Below are 21,380 nucleotides of genomic sequence, written 5' to 3'. Positions count from 1 at the left end.
TAAGATTTTGTACACTAATTTTATTTTCAGACTATAATTTAGACTAACTCATTAATAAAAAGCACTATAAAAATACTCCTGAGACCTAACATATTTCACATGTTTTGTTCAATCCACCAACTTGGGCGGAAAGTGGATTAATACGTGTTTCACTGATTTGCGAAAGTCAACTCGAAAGACTGTTTTGTTTTTTATTGAATCGAGTACAAGATTATTTGCAAATATCTAGGTAGAATGTCATTTGAAATGTGATTGCGATAAATCCACTGGGTGTAAATGGGGTGTGGAAAAGTTTGCTCAAACGTCACACTTTTCGTGACAAGATTTAAATACCTTTTGCAAGAGTATATAAACCCAACTAGGCTAAATGTAAATCAGCCCGATAGCCAGATAATCACGCAACATGTTCTACAAAAGTGAAATAGGGAGAAATGGAGATAGAGATTGAGAAAAGGAAGTAGGAAAGAGGCGGGGAAAAGAGTGACAGGACAAGCGACTGTTTGGCGAGACAAGCGTCGGTATTAGTTTTGGCTTTGTTGTCAGTTTAGCAGCTGTCCCTGTCCGCCGTCTGTTGCACTGGCTCTGAGTGGCAGTTGCACCGACAGAGTGGCGGTTGCTGTGGCAGTGGCAGTGTCTTATCTGCTGCAAGCTGTGGACTAAATTGTTGTCGCCCCGCTGGGCGTTTAATGACAAATCCAAAATCAGCTACAGGATTATCAGCGCCCTTTAAAATGCATGATACACACACAAACACACTCACATGAAACGGGCGGCGCTAGGGGCTAGGGGCTGTAGCATGAATTTGGCATAAACTTTGGGGCAAGTCATGTCTTGATATTTACAGTAAGCCAAACTGTCTCTATGTGTGGGCTTATGTGCCTGTCAGCCGTCCCGTGGAGCTGCCGACCTTAGCACATTTGATAAACTGCTGGATAACTACGGTCAAATACCAGTGGATAATATGTGGTGTGTGCTGTTTGCTTATGATGATGTTCGAGCTCTCCTTATTGGACCATATCAAGCAAGTATTTTCAATATTAACCCGATGCAACTTGTGAGCATGTAAGCAGCAGGCTGCGATTCAATGTTTCATATACAAGGTACTTAAATATATATATGTATGCAAACACAAATTAATATTATGTTGTGTTCAAGCAAAATTATGTCAAATCTGACTGACAGCCTTTAAATTAATGGATTGAAAAGAGCTGAAACAGCTCCGAGATTTTAATGCTAAGGTTATCGGAGCATAATGACACTTGAAAATTTTAGAAGAAAATGAAAAGAAAATAAATCAAAGATATTTCGAAAAAAAAATAAATAAACCAGAATAAGGATATTTTGAGATCGGCTAAAAAATTCATTTTCGATCGATTCATCCTGTACTGCTATATAGCAGTGCGATCTTGATACGATTTGGTTTATATCTAAGCTGTATAACATTAACTAAATGTTTGTTATGGTCCAGATATTAAGATGTATAGTGGTTCGATATCAGTAAAATTTTGCATGTATGTAAGGAACATAGTGAAACTTATAAATGCTGAGTTTGGTACAGATATCTTGATAAACAAAATGTTTTCAATACCACAGAAAGACGGACCTATGCGAATTTCCTAGACTTAACTTTTAAACTCAGACACTAGTCCGCTTAAAAGCAAACCCTCGCGCAAGCAGACAAATGGACATGGCTCTATCAGCTCGGCTCTTGATGCTGATCTAGAATATATATACTTTATACGGTCGGAGATGTCTCCTTCTATGCGTCACACATTAATACCCGTTGCAAATGTATGGCCTTCAACAAAATTGTCACCATTTGACTCACGAAAAACATACATGCACACTATAACCGAGCTGGACAAGAGCACCTGCTCTGAATCATCCTGTTTGTCATATTGAACAATATATAAATTGGGAATGCAGTAAAATAATTGTGCTCATTAAAGACTTTTATAAAACGGCGGATATTTTCTATTTTAGCGAATGACGAATCTGGACATCGCGTCCGTTATTAAATGGGTAAATAGGATTTTGTAAAGCGCAATTTAACTTTACATTGTTTCACTTTGTTTACTTTAGAAACAATAAGAAACTCAATATACATCCCAGTGCTTCTTTATAATTAATACATCAGATTTCTACGTTAAATCACGATATCTTATAATATTATATAGTAAAATAGGCATAGTAGTTAAACGTAGACTTGCAAAGTTATGGTTAGTATCTTGGTTTGTGAATATCCTAACAAAAAATTATTTAATTTGCAGTTCATAGTTTAACTCTATGTTTTTCATCTTTATGTTTAACATTTAAGATCCATTTTTGGTGAAATAAAAAAAAAGCTTGTTAGCTGAGCAGAGACAGGTTACGGATTGAACTCGACCTTGACCTTAGGCGGCCCAACCAGCAATTGGATTGAATTCCCTATAAGATGGCATCAATAACTCGACACTGCATAACGGGCTTTGGCTGCCGTCAAAAGCGATTACAATCGGATCGGATGTAGCCCAATCAAAGGCCAACAGAACAGCAGAACAGGTAAAAGCAGCTTGAATGCAAAATGGAGCCAATAATGAGCTTTTGCCGTCCAAGTACGTTCTTAACCCTTCATCCTACGGTCATGCGTCCATTGAGCCAAAGGCACTTTTGACTTTTGCAGTAAGCTGATTGACACACCACAAAGGGGTGCTTGACGGGCAGCTGCTCAGCGGCCATCACGTGGCAGGCTGTGGCAATTAAAGCGTCATTCACTTTAATATCGGCCTGGTGGGCGCTCGCTTGGCGCTGGGCCATAAAAAGGCAATGAAAACTTCCTCGTCCTGCCCGTAACCCACCGAGTGCTTTTCGCGAGTCCTGACTGCGCCGCCGTTAGAGCGTCATAATTTGCTTTTAACTAAAAACTAAATCGAGCCAATTTGTCGTCCTGAATAATGTAACAGCCAGCAAAGAAGAGAGAGAGGGAGGGAGAGAGTGCGGCACAGGTACAGCTAGAGGATTTTCGTCCTTGCTAGGATATTTCACGGGCACTGCAGGAAGCGTAAAGCGGAAATGACTATGGTGGTTATCTTAATTGCTTCACACGCTCCTCTCAAAGTTTTATTTGGGTAGGTTCTACTTAGCTGACGCCTCTATCTGTACTGGTACCGGCAAATCCTATGGGTCTGGCTCGGTATTTAAATGTTCAGAGCCCTCATTAGCTAACTAGGCATGGAAAGGGTTGCTCAGGCCCGACTCTTCTAATTTTACGACGGTTCCACTGCCGCATTTCATTACTAATTTACTAATGGTATTAATGAAATAGGACATATATATATATATATATTATATATTTATATATACGTTCCGATATATTTTGTTATATTTTCATTTCGTTTTGACATTTTGCTAGTCGTGTAGAAAAATGTTACAAAATTATTGAACAGAGAAATTAAAAAAAAAATTATTTTATTCAAAGTCCATCAAAGTGCATCGCAACAAAATGCGTAGGCAGCAATCAGCACCTCTTTCGCAAGAAGAGCCCACCCAGAAGATACCGAATTTGGCCCAGTTAACTCCCTATGATGTAATGCGAATGCAAAACTGCAAAGGCTATAAGTTTCGAAAGAGTGAAATGTATCCAAGCATCAGGCCGCCAGTATCCCAGTGTAATCCCAGCAAAACGATTGCTTGGTTTTCAAAAACGATGGATGCTAACGGCTGTGGATGCGTGGATACTCAATTGTTGAATAGAAAATATAAAAGTTCAACTGTTGAAAACACGGAACTCGTGTCGAAAAATGTTTTAACTGGTACAGGCAAAGATATGTTTAATCTATGCAAAATGAACAATCAGCGAAGACAGCAAACACAAAATACCCCCGAAAGGGGTATCAACAACATGCTTGACTGGAGCAAAGTGACTCCCTACGATTTCATGCGAATGCAGAACTGCAAGACGTTCAAGTTTCTCAAGTGCGAGACTTATCCCAGCATCAAGCCACCAGTATCCCAGTGCAGTACTCCGCAGACAGCTGAGTGGTTAGCCGATGTGGTTGAGGACGCTGGCTGCGGACGATACTTTGATATGGAGCAGGACGATGTCATGGACGTCTGGAGAGAAAGCCCAAATAAGCAGACGCTGAGCTACTACGGCGTGGCCTCGGCCCATCACCAACCGGAGGCATTAATGTTCAATAGGGTGATCGCAAGATCTCTCGAAAAGGCAACCGCAGTGAAGCCTGCATCGCGCAAGCCCGAGGTCACAAAACCGCAGATCATGCCATATGCATCATGGCCCTGTGGGAAATTTGTGCTCAATCGTCAGTTGCTGCAGGCAAAAGTCACCAACATGCCCACAGTACAAAAAAAAATTGCCCCAAGCGAGGCATTCACCATGTTGCACTGCCCCCAACCGACAGAAACTGTGCATCCGTTTCTCGAGAGCCAACCCAAAGTTGCTTTAACAAGTGCCCTCGATATGGACCGACCAGTTCCAAAGCCCAAGCACGGGCTTAGGCGCAAACACAAATATTGCGAATTGCAATGTCATATTCCGGAGAATAAATGCACGGACTATGAATGGAGAAAATACAAGCAAGATCCCAAGCCCATTGAAGCGGCCTTTGAGAAGGAGATGGAAGAGATGGAGAAAGGAGAGCCTGAGCCTAGAAACTACGATGAGCTATACTCACACCTAGTGACCTGCTTTGAAACTGAGGACAAGGACCCATTGTGTGATTATTATGAAAAGTGCTGTATGCCTCCCCCGAAACATGCTCCGGAGGTTCCTAGTGGAGGCTCGCGTGTTCCCGAAAAAGGTGTTCACCGTCGCCCTCCCAGAGTCCCTCGCCCCGCAGATGATGACGGTCCTGAAAAACCTGTGGGGCATAAGCCAAAAATACCCAAGCCACCCTCGTTAGTGGGTGCTGAATCTGGCGATGGAACGCAGCCAGAAAAACCAGTCAAAGAAAAACCAATCAAAGAAAAACCAGTCAAAGAAAAACCAGTCAAAGAAAAACCAAAGAAAGAGGAAAAACCAGAAAAGGAAAAACCTGTAAAGCCAGTTAAGGAAAAACCAGAAAAGCCAGTTAAGGAAAAACCTGTGCCTATTGGCACCTCGGAAGCAGACTACCCCCCTGAAGAAAAGAAACCCCCTAAAGAAGGAAAGCCAGACAAACCGGGCAAAAAAACACCTGTAGAAGAGCCTCCCCCAACAGTACAGCCTGAAATTGTACCTGGAGATCAGCAGCCACCAGCTCCCGTTCCAAGCACTAAGCCTGAACTGCCTAAGCAGCCGAGGAGGCCAACTGAAGGAAAGGAAAAACCACCCAAAAAGCATCCAAAAAAACCTAAAAAACCCAAACAAGTTGAACCACCTGTTACAGACCCGTGTAGCCCGGCCAATGACTGTCCCTGTGAAATTTGCGAATTCATGAAACGGCGACAGAAGGAGTCGGATACCCCACTAATTCGTCAACTGAAGCAGGAAGAAAAGCGGCGGCAGCTTCGGGATTACTACAAACGGATGTGCCATCGCGAATATCTCAAGTGGCGGAAGCCTGAGTACCACGCGCCTCAGCACAAGTGCGATGGTATTGTGTGCGACAATTTCTTCTGCCAGAACCCCAAATTAGGGGAGTACTGCGAATGCTTGGATGCCATGCAGAAGCTGCAAAAACTGCTTGGACCCAAACATCGCATTGTAAAGAATGAGCTGATATTCAATGTAGAGGATCTGAGGCGTCGTATATGTAGGCGTTTTTGTGATTGCCTTTAGATATCATTCTCAATGGAATTTGTGTTGTCTAAGAAGTGGGTGTCTAGCAGAATTGCGAACTGGTGTAACTTGGATATTTTCTCGGTGTTAACTTGAAAGTGTGCCTAATATGTTTCGATCCCATTGAGTAAATCAGTATGTTGTTCTTCTTTTGCCAAAACACCCACAGATGAGTTGTCTAAGTACTCAGTATGTGCTACTACTTTGTTTTAGAAGATACAATAGTATGATAGGTCGGAATTTGGACCTATAGCTAGGGATAATAATTTCTCGCATTTAGTAGGCCAAGGGCTCAATGCTTGTAGACAATATATTTGTCTAGACTTTTACTTTTATAACCTTTCAGTATCATGTGTAAAATGGTTTGAATCGAATCAACTCAAAATTTAAGTAATGTACTATTTGCGAAAAATTGGTTTTTAAATTTCAGATTTTATAAGGAGACCAGTTTTATAATATAAATATTAGAATGCTGAAAAAGGAAGGGAAACAATCCCAAAGAATACTTGATTCCTCTCACTTGACGCCATATGATTTGATTAGGAACTGCAAGACCTTTAGCTACTGTGAGGATGAAAGTTATCCTTCGATCTGGCCGCCAATAACTCGGTGTGGTTCTGAGTTTACAAGTCAATGGTTATCAGAAGCGGCTGAGAAAAACTGCTGTGAGAGGCCTGTTAACATGGAGATAGATGATATCGTAGAGGTCTGGAAACAAATCCCGTATAAGGACACACTGAGCTACTACGGCATAGGTGCCGACATTCCGACGCCAGAAGCAGTTGTTTTTAACCAGGCGATTTTGAAATGTCTTGATGAGGTCAAACCGGAAGGGGCTGCAGTAAAGATACCAAAAAATGCGCATATTCCGGTCAGACCACAAAAACATGAAACAAATGCTTGGGGAGCCTTGGTTTTAAATCGTCAGTTGTTAAGTTCGAAAATTACTCAAATGCCCGTAGTGCAAAGAAAGCTATATCCAAAGGATATAGGCTCTTGGCTGCACTGTCGCAGGCCAACTAAGCCCGGGTACCCGTTTATTGAAAGCCAAACCAAGGTACCTCCTACAAGCGCACTTGACATGGGACAACCTGCTCCGAAGCCCAAACACGGTCTTAGGCGCAAGCATATGTACTGTGAATTACAATGTAATATTGCAGAGAATACGTGCACAGATTATGAATGGAAGAAATATAAACAAGATCCTAAGCCACATGAAGTGGCCCTTCAGATGGAGATGGCACAGGTGAAAGAGGAAAAAATAACCGAGCCGAGGAACTACGACGAACTGTATTCGGAACTTGTAACCTGCTTTGAGCAAGACACTAATCCTGATCCTATCTCTGAGATTTACAAGAGGTGCTGTAAGGGAATATCGGAATATGGTCAAGATGATCTTGATGGTGGTTCTCGTGGTGGAGGTGATCGAGAACGAAGACATGGAGATGGAGATGCTGACGAAGGTTCCGATATCGGGAAAACAGCTGGTGAAAGCGACGTTAAAAAACCAGGTGAAGGTGAAGGTAAAGGAGGAAAGAAAGGTAAAGGTAAGGGTCAACGGGGTAGTAAAAGAAAAAGTAAAGGAGGCAGGCGTGGATCGGGTAAAAAGGGTATAAAGAAACAAGTATATAGGGGGGATTTAATGGAACCTGACGGAGAAGATTTAACGCGTGATGGTGGAAAAAAAAACCGATCCGACTCATCAATTTTGCGCGAGTTAGATTTAACAAAAAATGAAATAGAACGTGAGAAAACAGAACTAGAAAAAACTCTTAAGCTAACCCATACCAAAAATAAACGCAAAAAAAAAAGGAAGGGTAGTAATAAAAAAGTTAATAAGCTTGAGGTGTCAAAAGATTGTCCCTGTGATATTTGCAAGTTTATGCAACGTAGACAAGATGAGAAGGACACGCCACTCATTCGTCAAATGAAGCAGGAAGACAAACGACGCCAGCTGCGGGATTACTACAAACGGATGTGCCATCACCAATATCTCAACTGGCGGAAGCCCGAGTACCACGCGCCTCAGCACAAGTGCGATGGTATTGTGTGCGACGATATCTTCTGTCGGAACCCCAAATTAGGGGAGTACTGCGAGTGCTTGGATGCCATGCAGAAGCTGCAAAAGCTGCTTGGGCCCGAACATCGTATTGTGAAGAATGAGCTGATATTCAATGTAGAGGATCTGAGGCGTCGTATATGTAAACGTTTTTGTGACTGTCTTTAGCAATCATCGTTTAAACAGTAAGCCAAATCAAATGAATTTGGGTCTATTTACGAAATATAGATGTAAACCGGTGTGACTTTTTTGTGATACAATAAAATATACATGTTTTTGATAGAAACTTCTGTTTTGTCTTATAAAATGTTCTTGATATGTATGATAAGGTTATGTCCATTTACATCAAAGAGAATTTAAACGTACCCATAATAAATTAATGGGAGAAAATATAATGGCTATATCGAATATAAAATTTGGTTCATGAAAAGCCAGGTAATACTCGCCACTTCCCAAAGGGATAGTCGGTCTTCCGTTAATATTAAGCGGAGAAGGCAAAATAAATTAACTATAAAATGAAATACATTTGATATACACACTATTCTTTATGCTTTATGTCAAATTTGGTGATAGCTAACGAGATTTGCTAAAAACCTGATTTCAATATCGATTTTTATCGATTATTGGAAACAAGATTGTACTGCGCGGTCACTTGGAGCACTTACGTTCCATTTCAAGTCTCCAGCTCTTATAGGTTCAAATTTCCTTTCGTTCATACATACGGACGGATGGAGGGACAGACGGACAGACTGACTGACAGACGGGCAGACGGACAGACAAACGGACATGGCTAGATCGACTCGACTGTTGAGGCTGATCAAGAATATATATACTTTATGGGGTCGGAGATGCTTGTTCAACTCATTTTTAATAGGTTCATGGTATAAAAAGGAGGAGAATAAGAAAAATATCATGAATCACATCGCATCGCCTGCGTACACACCTGTAGCTACAAAGGTGTGAAAAATGGGCTTAAGCTTCTGTTGTGTTCTGTACTAACAATATATAAGTTATAAATTTAAACACATTCATATTTGGGTCGAATAGGGTAACATATTTTGAGCTCCACACATAAAAGTAAATGTAATAAAGACGCACGCATTGGATTTTAGAAAAAAGCATGGCCTACCATAATACAATATTATTTCCTGGGGTAAAATATTGTTATAAGTTTACAGTTCATTATACGAGAAGTTTTAAAGCGAATACATCAAAATTTTTAATGGCAGTATAAGTTTTTAGCATGTTTTAATAGATCTTATGTATTGACATTTTATTATAAAACCAAGGTTAATATAAATATGCAAAGACAAAACACACTAAATAGGAACAGGGACCAGCCAACTACCTACGGTGTCCTACGATTGCAAAACTGCAAGGATTATGCATTTCGGAAGGGTGAAATCTACCCAAGCATTAATCCTCCAGTAGCTTCATGTGGAAATAACGCTACAAATAGGTGGTTGTCTAATGTTGTTAAGGAAACTGGCTGTGGGACCCTTGATCCGAAAATTTTAACAAACCTCAACAAAAATGCATATGGTAACAACAATTTTACTAAGTCCACTCAAGAAGGGATTGATAGTCCCCGCACAGCACGCACATACCTTACCCAACCAATAGAACTTTCCCAAAGGAAACTAGACTATAGCCAGCTAACTCCCTATGATTTAATGCGGATGCTAAACTGCAAGATGGCAAAAGTTCAGGAATGGGAGACTTATCCCAGCATCAGACCTCCAGTATCCCGTTGTAGTGCTGCACTGACTGCTCAGTGGTTGGCCGATTCTATGAGAGATAGTGACTGTGGACGCCCATTTGACATGGAACACGATGATATTGTGGAGGTCTGGAAGCAAAGCCCAAATAAGGACACACTGGGCTATTACGGGATAGGCCCAGATATTCACAAGCCGGAGGCAGTTGTGTTTAACCAGCTCATTTCGGAATGCCTTAAAAGGGTTATGCCGGAAGCAACCAAAGATAAGAAAGCAACAACCATTCCACCTGATGATGAGAATGTGAAGAAACCCAATAAAAAATATGTTCTTAATCGTTTATTGCTAAAGTCAAAAGTTGATAGAATGCCTACTGTACAGGAAGCGCTAGATGCGAGCAAGGCACTCACCTGGCTGCATTGTCCCCGCTTACTGGAAGAAAAGTACCCATTCCTCAAAGGTAAGCCCCACGTCAGACCTCAAGCCGCTTTCGGTATAAAAAAGTTGGTTCCGAAACCTAAGCATGGTCTCAGGCGAAAGCATTTGCTCTGCAAATTGCAATGTGTTCTTCCCGATAATGCATGCACGGAATACGAATACAGAAAAGATCCCAAGTCGTATAAAGAGTTTTGCCGGAAGGAGATGGAAAGGTTGAACGCTGAATGCGAGGAAGAATTCGTAGAGCCGAGGAATTACTCGGAGTTGTATCCACATTTAGTTACATGCTTTGAAAAAAGTTCACATATTAAAGCCCGCAAGCCTAAAACACGAAGCTCGAAGTCGGAGGTCGGGTCGGAAGATGACACCGATAGATCTGTTGATGGTGAAGGTGTTGATGGTAAAGGTGAAGGTGTTGATGGTAAAGGTGCTGGTGGTAAAGGTGCTGTTGGTAAAGGTGCTGTTGGTAACGGTGCTGGTGGCGAACATGTTGGTGGTGATGTTGTCCAACACAAAAAACCGAAAGGCGATGGTAGCACGGATAAGGGTAAGGAAAAAAAACGTTTTGAGAAATCAAGAAAGAAGCCAAAACTGGAAAAATTCCGTCAATCGAAAGAAATACTCAACGATCAAGATAATCCCAGTAAGATATCCGTAACAACCGAAAAGCAACATATAACTTCTTATAAAGAAGATAAACACCCACGCAGAAGGCAAAAAAATCCAACAAGGAAAACCAAAGTCCTTAAAAAGGAGCCGAGCGAGAAGTGCCCCTGTGAGTTATGTCATTTTATGAAACGTCTAAAACGCGAGCCAGACTCTCTGCTCATTCAACAAATGAAAAAAGAACAGAAGCGACGGGAGCTGCTCGATTACTATAAGGGCATGTGCCTTCGAGATCAAATGAAGTATCGTAGTCCCAAGTATCTAGCTCCGCAGCACAAGTGCGATGCCATTGAGTGCGACGACGGCTTCTGCAGGAACCAGAAATTTGGCGAGTATTGCGATTGCCTGAGTGCTATGCAACATCTGCAAAACTTACTTGACCCCAAGAATTGCGTTCTGCGCAATCTGCTCATAAGTCTCAAGGATCGCATTTGCCAGCGCATCTGTGGGTGTCTGTAGCTGCAAAGCCATCAGCGAACTGGCCAAACCGGATATGTTGAGATCTGGCGCGTTGCATATGATTTTAATGTTTTTGTTCATAATAATAAATGTATTTATCTTTAATCAATTGGGAGCGCGGGCTATAAGAATTTTATCCATTTTCACATTCTTACAGATGTTTAGATCGTCTGCTTTTCAGACGGTCAAAATATCTCGTCTCTTTCGTAAATATAGTCAGCCTTTCGCTCGCTTCACGGCAGGTTTATTCTGTTTACATATGCTGCTGGGTTTTAAAACCCCTGTAAAGGGGTTTGTGACCCCACTAATTGTACATGTTTTTAATTAGCATTAACAAACGTGTAAATCAATCTAAGACCTGTATGTTTGTATTAAGAAGTACAAGGTCGTTGTGGCTGGGTACATCTTCTAGTCGAGCACTATTACCTTTTCATCAAATCGCAGCATTTTATCGAATTCTTCCTTCATTCATCGATTTTAAAGTTTTGTACAGAAGTTATATACAATTCAACCAAAAGGGTGTGGAAAGAGTTTCAATTGAAGGATCCTGGAAGATTAATGTCTGTGAACATAGCCTACTTAAATGCCTCGTACGTTCCCTAGCCTATTTTAATTGCCAGTTTTATTTCAGTTTCCAAAATATTTTCAGCTGAATAACCCCAAAATTTTAATTATGCTTTATAGAAAATTAACCGATTTTGTAGATTATACTTCTTGACTTATTTATTTTTACGTGAATTCTCAGAATGCGTAACCGGTCTGTAGACCACCTCGATGCATGCAAATCTTTGCTCATTCAGAACGGCAACACCTTTGCGTTTTGTAACGGTGATAATTATCGTAACATCCACCCACCTGTGTGTCAGTATAATTCTGAGCTCACAGATAAAAGGCTTTCTAATGCGATTAACCATACCAGCTGTAGACCCGTTAAGCTCCGAATAATAAAAAAAAAGCAACAAAGTCGAAATGGGGAGAAAATAAAACAGCTTAAAAGGACCCTCGATTGTGACAAGCAGCCCACCAAATATATGATGCGAAAGCTCAAGTGCAAGACAGCCAATTTTCAGCAATGGCAATCCTATCCCAACATCATACTTCCAAAATCCGCGTGGGCTTCTGGGTTGACAGCAGAAGGTTTGGACAAGGAGGATGACCGTCAGATGCTGTTTGACATGGCACAAAATGATGTCATTGAGGTTTGGAGGCGAATTCCAAATAAGGATACGTTGGGCTATTACGGCATAGGCTCAGACATTCACAAGCCGGAAGCGATCTACTTTAATCTAGTGATCGCAAAATGCTTAAAGAAGGTAACCCTCCGAATCAAAGCCTGACAACCGAAGCGCAATAAAGCATTAAGAAGTGTAATTATTGGAGTTCAGCTTAAGAGATAAATCCCAAAAAGGAGATGCTAAATTGAGATCCTCTTCTGAAATACGTGTCGATCAAAAAATGAAATAATCTGATACTACGCCGATCAAGAACTGTCCCGTGAGATGTCATTTTATTATTGCCTGACTGCCATGCAATATCTGTAAAAGTCGCGGGCCCGCTTGTGGATAATCAGCATCGTTTTAACGACAAACAGCTTAAGGATCGCATATGCTAGCGCCTCTCGGAGTGTCTATAGCTGTAAAGCGATAAGGGAACAGGTCAAACCGGACAAGCGTTCCTCATGAAGTTTAGGTCTTGTTATAAATATATGTATTTTTGAAATTTTAATCAATTGGTGAAGTGGAGGAGGCATACGAGATTCCTTACATTTTAAGGATCTTACTTTAATTTAAAGATCGTCTGCTTTTTAAAACAACAAAATAGAGCGTTCCGGTCGTGCGTTCTGCCAAAGTATTTTGTTATAGGTACTATAATATATTTTAATTCATTGAAAGGTGGTAAATGTCGTATTCCGCTGGATTTAGGGTATCTACTAGTCTGCCACTCTGCACCAGCCAACTGGCCGGCTCGTACTGTTTCAGAAGCTTATGGCTTTTATGACTTTATAAGGGGAATTTTTACTTTTGTGGGACGTATAGGATATGCATGTAAGCATTTGTTTAATAGCTGCGTACAGGGTATCTCCGAGCCTTTCTTATATCGCAACGTCTTGACGAATCATTCTTTCATTTCCAGACTCTAAAGCTTGCTCCAGATGTTTTTATAACACAAAGATCGTCTAATTCTACCAATTTAAATGTGTAGAGTGTAAACATTGAAGGATCCTAGAAGATGTATCGGTAAGCAGCGCCTACTTAAATACTTTGTAAGGCCCCCAGACCAATTCAATTGCCAGTTCTATTTCACTTTTAAAAACATGTTTACCTGAATATATCTCAAAATTTTCGTTATATTGTAGGAAATCTTAACTGATTTTATACGTTTTTATTTCTTGGACTATTTTTAATTTTTATCAAATTAAGGTACCCCAGAATGCGAAAACAACATATGGACCACATCACTCCCTACGATGTGATGCAAATTCAGAACTGCAAGACATTTGCATTTCGTAAGGGGGAATTATATCCCAGCATTATACCGCCAGTGTCTCGGTGCGATTCTGATCTCACAGCCAAGTGGCTTTGTAACGCAATCAACGATTCCGGCTGTGGTACAGTTGAGCCTCGAGTATTACAAAAAATGCAAAAAAGTCGAAATGAGAAAATACATCTTCAAAGGACTCTCGATGATGGTCAGAGCTCCACCGAAGATATGATTCCAATGCTCAAATACAAGAAAGCAAACTTTCAGCAATGGGAGAATTATCCAAGCATCAGGCCTCCAATATCTCCATGTGGTCCTGAGTTGGCAAAGATGTTGGATGGGGCTGTTATGGGCAATGACAGTCAGCGGCTATTTGACATGGAACAAGATGATATCATGGAGGTTTGGAGGCGAAGCCCCAATAAGGATACGTTGGGTTATTACGGCATAGGCTCAGACGTTCACAAGCCGGAAGCTATCGACTTTAATCAGGTGATTAAAAAATGCCTAGATAAGGTTAATCCCCAGCTGGCCAAGGAAAAGTCCAAGACCAAACTTACGCAACTTGCACCTAAAAGTAACGAGCAACCTAAGGAACCTCAAGGAGCATTTCTACTTAATCGTCAGATGCTTAAGTCTAAAATTAATAAACTAATCCCTGAGCATGAAACGCTTAGCGACGCACTCGGCTGGGTGCATTGTACCCGTTCATTTGGCGACAACCAGCCGTTGTTCCGAAGTGAGCCGAAGATCAGTGTCAACGCCGTCCTTGACACTGAACGACCATCCACGAAGACAAAGTACGAGTTAAGACGCAGACGCAAGCATTGCCAAGATGATATTGCCGCAAACCAATGCACAGAATTCGAACGGAAACGAGATCCAAGTCCATATGAACTGGCGTACCAAAGGGAGATGGAACAGTTGGAGAAGGAAATCGAAGCAGAGCCGAAGAATTACGATCAGCTGTACTCGCAACTAGTCACATGCTTTGAAAAGAATACCTACACAGATCCTATTTCTGAAGCTTACAAGTGCTGCCAGAAATCTTCAGTGGTTGAGGATGAGGACGATGGCGCTGGTGCGTCCGGTGACGGTAGAGCTGGTCGAGATGCAGGTCATCGTTCTACTAAGACAGCTGATATGGGAGCTGGTGATGGCACTGGTGTTCCAGTTGGGGCAACTGGTGGTGCAGGTGAAGGAGCAGGGAATGGTGCAGGTGGAGGAGAAGGAGATGGTCCTGGTGGTGGAGCAGGAGATGGTGCAGTTAAAGGGACTAAGCCATCCATAACTAAAGCTTATAAACAGCCGAGAAAATCGTCTAAAAAATCTGGCCAAAACAAAGCTGAAAGAAAACAAAATGGCACTCCATTAAAAAAAAATTTCGAACTATTTCGTAATACTTCCCAGTCTGGGAGTGGAACTATTCCTTCTATTTCGGTCGATAAACCAAGCGGTCCAGAGCCTTCCCGAGTGTCTTTGCAAACGAAAGAGCGTCCGGGAACGAAAATGCGCTTAAAGCGCAAAAAGGGCAGGAAAGCCAAAAAACTAATCGGTCGTTCAGAAAATGACAATGTACCGATTAAGGATTGCACTTGTGAAGTTTGCAAGTTTATGGATCGTCGAGAGAGTGAGCCAGATTCGCCGCTCATTCGCCAAATGAAAGGCGCAGCAAAACAACGTGAGCGTTGGGAATACTTCCATAGCATTCGCCAGCACATGAAGTTCTGTGGGCCTGAATATCGTGCCTCTCAGCACAAGTGCGCTCCTATAGCATGCGACAACAGCTTTTGCTATAACCGCAAGTGGAGTGAGTCTCTTGACCGTTTGGCAGCATTGCAAAAGCTGCAGAGGTTGATCGGTCCCAGGTACGAAAATATGGATCGTGATGTTCTCGACAAACTAAAGTTTCTCAGAAATCGTATATGCCAACAAATGTGCGACTTTATAACGATGCAAAGGACCAAGCGAAATATTTGACATTCAGGATCTTTTGATACATTTTACAATTGTTGACAACGTTATTTTACAATAAAATTGTGTTTTATAAGACATCTTTTTGATAAAAGCAACTTGGCATGCTAGGATTTGGTAATTTTGAATAAAATTTCTTACGCAGTGCCTACTTGACTACTATTTTTCTAACTGGGTCTACAATTGTGACATTTTAAAGCTTATAATATAAAATGTTTTGCAACGACAACACGTAAAATTTAAGTAATGCAATAGAAAAAAAAACCTCAAACGTTTTTGGATTTCAGCACTAGATTTCATCATCTACCGTAGAATCTGAGCAAAGATGTCCAACCAGCAAGAACATTCTTCCGAGGAATTGGAGCAGACTGAAGAGGGGTTAGACTACAGCCGGCTTACGCCCTACGATGTGTTGCGTATGCAGAACTGCAAATCAGCCCGATTTGTGAATAGAGAAACATATCCCAGTATCAGGCCGCCAGTGTCCAGGTGTAGCAATGAGCAGACGAAGATATGGTTAGCTGACGCTGTCCAGTATATTGGCTGCGAGCGGCCTTTTCGCTCGGAGAAGGAAGATAGCATCCTAGAGATGTGGAAGCACTCCCCAAACAAGCACACGCTCAGCTGCTATGGCTTGGCCTCAGATATCTATCAGCCAGATGCAATCATTTTTAATCAGGCTCTTACCAAATGCCTTGATAAGGTCAACGGTGTAGAGCCAAAGTGCAAGAAGTCAAAGAAGACACCTAAGAAACCCATGAAACAACCCAAGCCAAAAGGAGCCTATGTGCTCAATCGTAGCGTGCTGAAGTGCACCATCAATAGTATGCCTACTGTAATGAGAAAGACAAATGCAAGCAGTGCCAACACCGTGCTTTACTGTCCCGAGCCAGCAGACCCAGAGAATCCCTTCACCGAAGATGAGCCATTCATTCCTCTACAACGCGCACTCGACATGGAAAAGCCAGTTAAGAAACCCAAGCATGGACTTAGGCGAAAGCACAAGTACTGCGAATTGCAATGTGGTATTGCCGAGAATAAATGCACGGCCTACGAATGGATGAAGTACAAGCAAGATCCCCTGCCGTACGAAGTGGCATTTGAGATGGAGCTGGCCGAGATGGAGGATGTAAAAGAACCCGAGCCGAAAAACTTTGACGAGCTTTACTCGCAGCTGGTCTCCTGCTTCGAGAAGAACCAATACGAAATTCCCGCCTGCGAAGTATATGGAAAATGCTGCAGGCGCCCCTCGGATCGCAGGGTCATTCAGGGTTGCGGCGAAGATAAATTATTTGGACCTTGTGGTAAGTTTCGTGAATCCAATTAAGATTGGGGAAAGACTTTTGTAAGAAATGTGAGGGATATTGTAAATAAGGTTTCACATATAATGAGACAAGACTAGAGAAAAGGGTATATATGGAAAGTGGAAAAGAGAAAGGCGAAGAGAAAGCTAGTATACCTTCAGTAATGGAAACACAGGGCAACATTGTAATCCTTTTATCTCTATCAAACTTTTATTTTATCATTTGTAAAGTCGGTCTTTTTTGATGATTTTTTGTAAAATCTCAGCCAAAAAATGTCAGATTTTGGAATTGTATACCATTTTATACTCGGTAGGATCAGTACTAACGATTGGCATCAAAAAAATGAATATCTAAATTTTGACTAAAATTGACCAAATGGCAAGGGGTTACATCACGTTTTTTGCCAAATTCGGGGTCGGCTCGAAAATCAAAATATTTTTGATGATTTGTTTTGAATATCTCGGCCAAAAAATGTACGATTTTGTAATTTTACCCCTTTTTGAATTTGTATGGATCCCTACTATAAATTGGCATGAAAACATTTTAAATATCGAGTTTTAGATTTTAATTTCTTATATAACATTTATGAAAAATGTAAAAATCACCTTTACTCTAGCCATAAAATATCTAGGGCATGTTAAATTTGATTTGATGCTGCATTTAGTGTGTTTACCTTGTAATCTGCGAAAAGGGACACCAAAGGGAAAATGTCAATAGACGCTGGGAAGAAAACAGCATACATTAATTAATAAAGATGAGAATCCCAAGCAAGCTTTAATAGGTAAGGCTTCAGGCTAAGCACAAGCACAAGCTACCTTTTGTCGGCTTCTCGCTCATTTTATTACCCTTCCGATATTCTCCGAGCACATTGCATAATTCATTTAAGGACACAAATCTCTTTAGGCGGCTCCGAGGCATATCTTTTTCGCCTGCCCTTGGCGTTCCCTTCATTGCCGGCGTTCCACGCTTCAGCGAATTTTAATAAAATCGCATTCCATTTCGTTTCAATGCAGCAGCAACAAAAACAGCAGCAAAAATATAAGTTAAAAATTAATTTTGCTGTGCCGCAAACTAAATACTCTTGCAAACATGTTCGTTTTTTATAAAATATATGTGGAGTTAATCTAAATCGAAGTACATTCAAAAGAGGGAGTCCCTATATGGCAACCAATCAGGCTTTGGTTTTATAACAAACTCTAAGCAAAGAAAAAGCGAATATTTATATTTATTTGAGGTCTATCTGAAAATATTTTTATGTTCCTTATAAATCAAAATGTACTTTTATATATTTGAACGAATATCAAACGATTTTATAACTTATGGAAGTTGTAACTGGTCTGATTTATCAAGAGCAAACATTATAAAATATTATATAAGAAGACAATCAATCAGAAATTTATTTACTGCGAGTATCCCTTTCAGTGGGTTACAGATTTTACGACCAAATCAAAAAACTCTTGCGTAAAGAACATTTTTAATCAACGTGAGCCAAAAAAAAAAGTAAAAAAAGACAACGCCCTACAAGCGCACACACCCACACACATACACACACCCACACATATACATTTAATGAAAAAGAGTTAAGTGGACAGGAGGAGAGGGTTGTTGGCAAGGGGCATAGCTTCCAGTTGGATTTTCTACAGACTTTTAAATTGACTTTATGCACCGAAACATATGCAGCACTTTTTGCAACATTCCAAGTTAATCATCACATATTTACTATCTACTGTAAGTGGGTGTGGCATGCGCCCCTCTCCCCGTTCTCTGCGTCTTTCTCTCTCGTTGCATTTAATTAATGCAACGATTTCGCTGTCCATTTCGGGGCCGAAGCGAAACTCATTTGGCGTTGCCTCTTGGCCCACTGCACGCTAAGAGTGGCCAAGTATTTGGCAGAGCATGAGGGGAATATGGGAATGGTGGGTGTGGCATATATGAGCTATACGCGCAGCCCGTCAACTGCCAGGCCCATTGACCTAGGTCAAATATGCAGTTCCAACAGTTGCCACAGGACACCGCGCCGTCATCTGTGGAGAGGGCGAAGGGCGGAAGAGGGGGCGTAGGACTCTAAAACCCCAACGTCGAGAGATTTTTTTATGTTTTGTTTTGTTTTGGAAGGGCGCTCAGCAAGTCGTGAAAAGTCAGAGCAAAAAGTCGAATGTTTTTTTTTTTTTGCTTTTTGTGGGCAACGAGGCTTTGTTGGATTTTTTGTTAGATTTATTGTTGTTGTTGTCGTTTCCTATTTGCCGCTGGCAGGATACGCTTGCCGGCTGGTTGAATCGTCTGTCCCTGTTCGGTCGCTTCCTTATGCCAACGTTACGTAAAATGCTTTTTACGCTCAATTCCTTGCAAAAAGTTCTGGGGAGTGGGCACAGCAGGAGTGGGGCACAGGATCACATGCATGTTGCCGTGTCATTGCAATGATAAATGTATTTGGTCACACACACATAGATATCTGGCATACTAGCACCCACATAAATAGACACACACTCACAGCGAAGCACTAAGTACACACAATGAGCATTTGTGCCATGAAAAGAAAATTGTGTGAATCGACCAAGAAGTCGAATGGCGCCCATAGCACATATTGTTCAGAACGAAAAATAACATAAAACAGAAGCAACTGCAACACGAACTAGACCAACAAATATGGCGACACAAAACAATGCCAATAAGGCAGCACACACTAGTCGCATTTGTTATGGATTTTGCCGCCGAAAAACTGGACACAACGCACGTGAGCTGGCTAAACAAACTCTGTGTAAAAGATTTTTCAAAGTTGTGGATTACGCGTGCCTACCTGAACAATAGAACTTTTGTGGCACATCTTTTCCCAGCCTGTAATTGGATTTCAATTGTTGTTGGCGGCAAAAATCAAAAAGCAATTTTTATTAGCTCGTATTCGAAACAGCTTTGCAAATGTTTGCGTCGCAGGCGACCAACCGTATCCCATACAAATATACAAACATGCCACAATGTTCATTCAATCCGAGACCCGAATCACCAGAATAATACATATTTTGCCAAAACTATGTTTACTAACAAACAAAAATGAAGCCAAATACAGCACAAGGCACGCTTCAAGTACATAGTACATGCATATATAGAATATATACATGTACCATTTTTACATGAATTTTGACCAGTAAAATTGTTGTCAGATTAAGATGCAAAATTGAACTAGAGGTAAAAGCATGAACAAAAAGCCAAATCTGATAAGATTTGATGTATGTTTGTATGACATGTGCACATGGTTAATGTTACAATAAAAAAACATTAAACCTGAGACTTTTGCTTAAATTCTTGATAATCGTATAGTAGGGCGTTCTGGATCGCTAAGTTTTTGTCTTAAAATGTTGAAGTAAAATCTTTCACACAACTGACACCATATTTATAACAATTATAACACTGTTATCACTGTATGTTTACTTATTTTATTCCAGGATGCAATTGCGTCGGGAACTTGGTGAATTAACTAGATGAAGAAACAAACATTTGGCATACGCACCTTTGGCTTTTTGGCATATTGTCCGGTGCGCACATCGCGTATTGTGGCAATATCCAGTATGTCGAGCTCATTGTTTTGATCGACCCAATATAGAAAAAATCCTTTGGCATCTACGCGCATCGTCACCGGCGTACCACTGCCCGAATCCTGCAATGGAAAATCGATGAAAAAACATATGTCTTAGTGCAAGATCTGTGTATGAGGTTTTTTTGTAGTAATAAAAATGAAATTCCATTTGCGCCCAAATCTCCGTTGACTTCGGTTCGTTCAACTCGCCGAGACTAATGAATTTATTACACCGAATTTCGCTTTCCAATCGCCCACAAAATGGCCAAAAAGAAAAAGTCATCTCTGCTCATTATTTAAGTCAAATTAAATGGGCCTGTAAAATGATGTGCACTGTGCCCCTGTCCAACCACCCCCAGCACTCCGACTCGTCTGCTGCTTGTCATAAATATTTGAGCATTCATTCATAAAAACCAAAAGAAAAGAATGCGAAATTTTCTCATGTTGGCCGCAGCTGGCGGCCTGGCAATGGCAAACAGATGCGTTCGGATAAAACATCGCGAGCCAAAAATGAAATATTTTATTTTTTATTTAATTTATTTTGTTTTTTTTTTTTTTCGTTTTGGTTTTGTTTTTAATATATTATATGCAAAACAGACGCTACGAGACGTTCGTGAATTTTGAAGATCTTTCAGGCAACTGAGGAAGCTGTCTTAAATTTTCTTGGAATCTTCCTACTTTCAGATGCGTTAAATGGCGCGTAAGAAACGAAATACTTATTGCCGATGCAAATTATACAGATATTTGTATTGTATTGCGAAACGTGCTTTTTCTTCAAATTTAAGACATATTCCACCAGTTTTCCGCCCGTGATGGTGAATTTTACAAAAAGCGTACGAGGGCTTCAAATAAGTTTTCCCAAATAATTTTGCAAATGAGCTTAAAACCGATCGGATGCCGAACAAAAGTTTTCCATGCTGCCCAAACATCCTTTGGCCCTCATTTTCCACAT

The 21,380-nt window shown here is 41.0% G+C and overlaps 5 protein-coding genes across 5 annotated transcripts; all 5 read left to right on the top strand.

The window, feature by feature from the left end:
• Positions 1–3,391: 3,391 nt before the first annotated feature.
• On the top strand, positions 3,392–5,918 carry LOC115759160 (proteoglycan 4-like). Its single transcript, XM_030700030.1, has one exon. It carries the CDS (start codon positions 3,482–3,484, stop codon positions 5,756–5,758), a length of 2,277 nt encoding a protein of 758 aa, XP_030555890.1. The 5' UTR covers positions 3,392–3,481; the 3' UTR covers positions 5,759–5,918.
• Positions 5,919–6,062: 144 nt separating this feature from the next.
• Positions 6,063–8,082, top strand: LOC115759162. Its single transcript, XM_030700032.1, has one exon. It carries the CDS (start codon positions 6,228–6,230, stop codon positions 7,983–7,985), a length of 1,758 nt encoding a protein of 585 aa, XP_030555892.1. The 5' UTR covers positions 6,063–6,227; the 3' UTR covers positions 7,986–8,082.
• Positions 8,083–9,511: 1,429 nt separating this feature from the next.
• LOC115759237 lies at positions 9,512–11,098 on the top strand. Its single transcript, XM_030700136.1, has 2 exons — positions 9,512–10,373; positions 10,500–11,098. Exons 1-2 carry the CDS (start codon positions 9,512–9,514, stop codon positions 11,096–11,098), a joined length of 1,461 nt encoding a protein of 486 aa, XP_030555996.1.
• A 2,157-nt stretch (positions 11,099–13,255) lies between these two features.
• On the top strand, positions 13,256–15,660 carry LOC115759161. Its single transcript, XM_030700031.1, has 2 exons — positions 13,256–13,335; positions 13,519–15,660. Exons 1-2 carry the CDS (start codon positions 13,328–13,330, stop codon positions 15,557–15,559), a joined length of 2,049 nt encoding a protein of 682 aa, XP_030555891.1. The 5' UTR covers positions 13,256–13,327; the 3' UTR covers positions 15,560–15,660.
• A 98-nt stretch (positions 15,661–15,758) lies between these two features.
• On the top strand, positions 15,759–20,594 carry LOC115759164. Its single transcript, XM_030700033.1, has 2 exons — positions 15,759–16,857; positions 20,298–20,594. The coding sequence occupies exons 1-2, from the start codon at positions 15,879–15,881 to the stop codon at positions 20,327–20,329; spliced, it is 1,011 nt and encodes a 336-aa protein (XP_030555893.1). The 5' UTR covers positions 15,759–15,878; the 3' UTR covers positions 20,330–20,594.
• The last annotated feature ends 786 nt before the right edge of the window (positions 20,595–21,380 follow it).

This window comes from Drosophila novamexicana, unplaced genomic scaffold, assembly GCF_003285875.2.
Source record: "Drosophila novamexicana strain 15010-1031.04,08,12 unplaced genomic scaffold, DnovRS2.1 tig00000193-arrow-pilon, whole genome shotgun sequence".
NCBI lineage: Eukaryota > Metazoa > Arthropoda > Insecta > Diptera > Drosophilidae > Drosophila > Drosophila novamexicana.
This window is presented reverse-complemented; position numbering and strand designations above follow the sequence as displayed.

Excerpts from the sequence above, each read along its gene's own strand:
- LOC115759160 (XM_030700030.1), top strand. The coding sequence starts at position 3,482 with ATGCGTAGGCAGCAATCAGCACCTCTTTCGCAAGAAGAGCCCACCCAG.
- LOC115759162 (XM_030700032.1), top strand. The coding sequence starts at position 6,228 with ATGCTGAAAAAGGAAGGGAAACAATCCCAAAGAATACTTGATTCCTCT.
- LOC115759237 (XM_030700136.1), top strand. The coding sequence starts at position 9,512 with ATGGCAAAAGTTCAGGAATGGGAGACTTATCCCAGCATCAGACCTCCA. Across the intron at positions 10,374-10,499 it reads TGATGGTGAAGGTGTTGATG|GCGATGGTAGCACGGATAAG; the intron begins GTAAAGGTGAAG and ends AAAAACCGAAAG.
- LOC115759164 (XM_030700033.1), top strand. The coding sequence starts at position 15,879 with ATGTCCAACCAGCAAGAACATTCTTCCGAGGAATTGGAGCAGACTGAA. Across the intron at positions 16,858-20,297 it reads TAAATTATTTGGACCTTGTG|GATGCAATTGCGTCGGGAAC; the intron begins GTAAGTTTCGTG and ends ATTTTATTCCAG.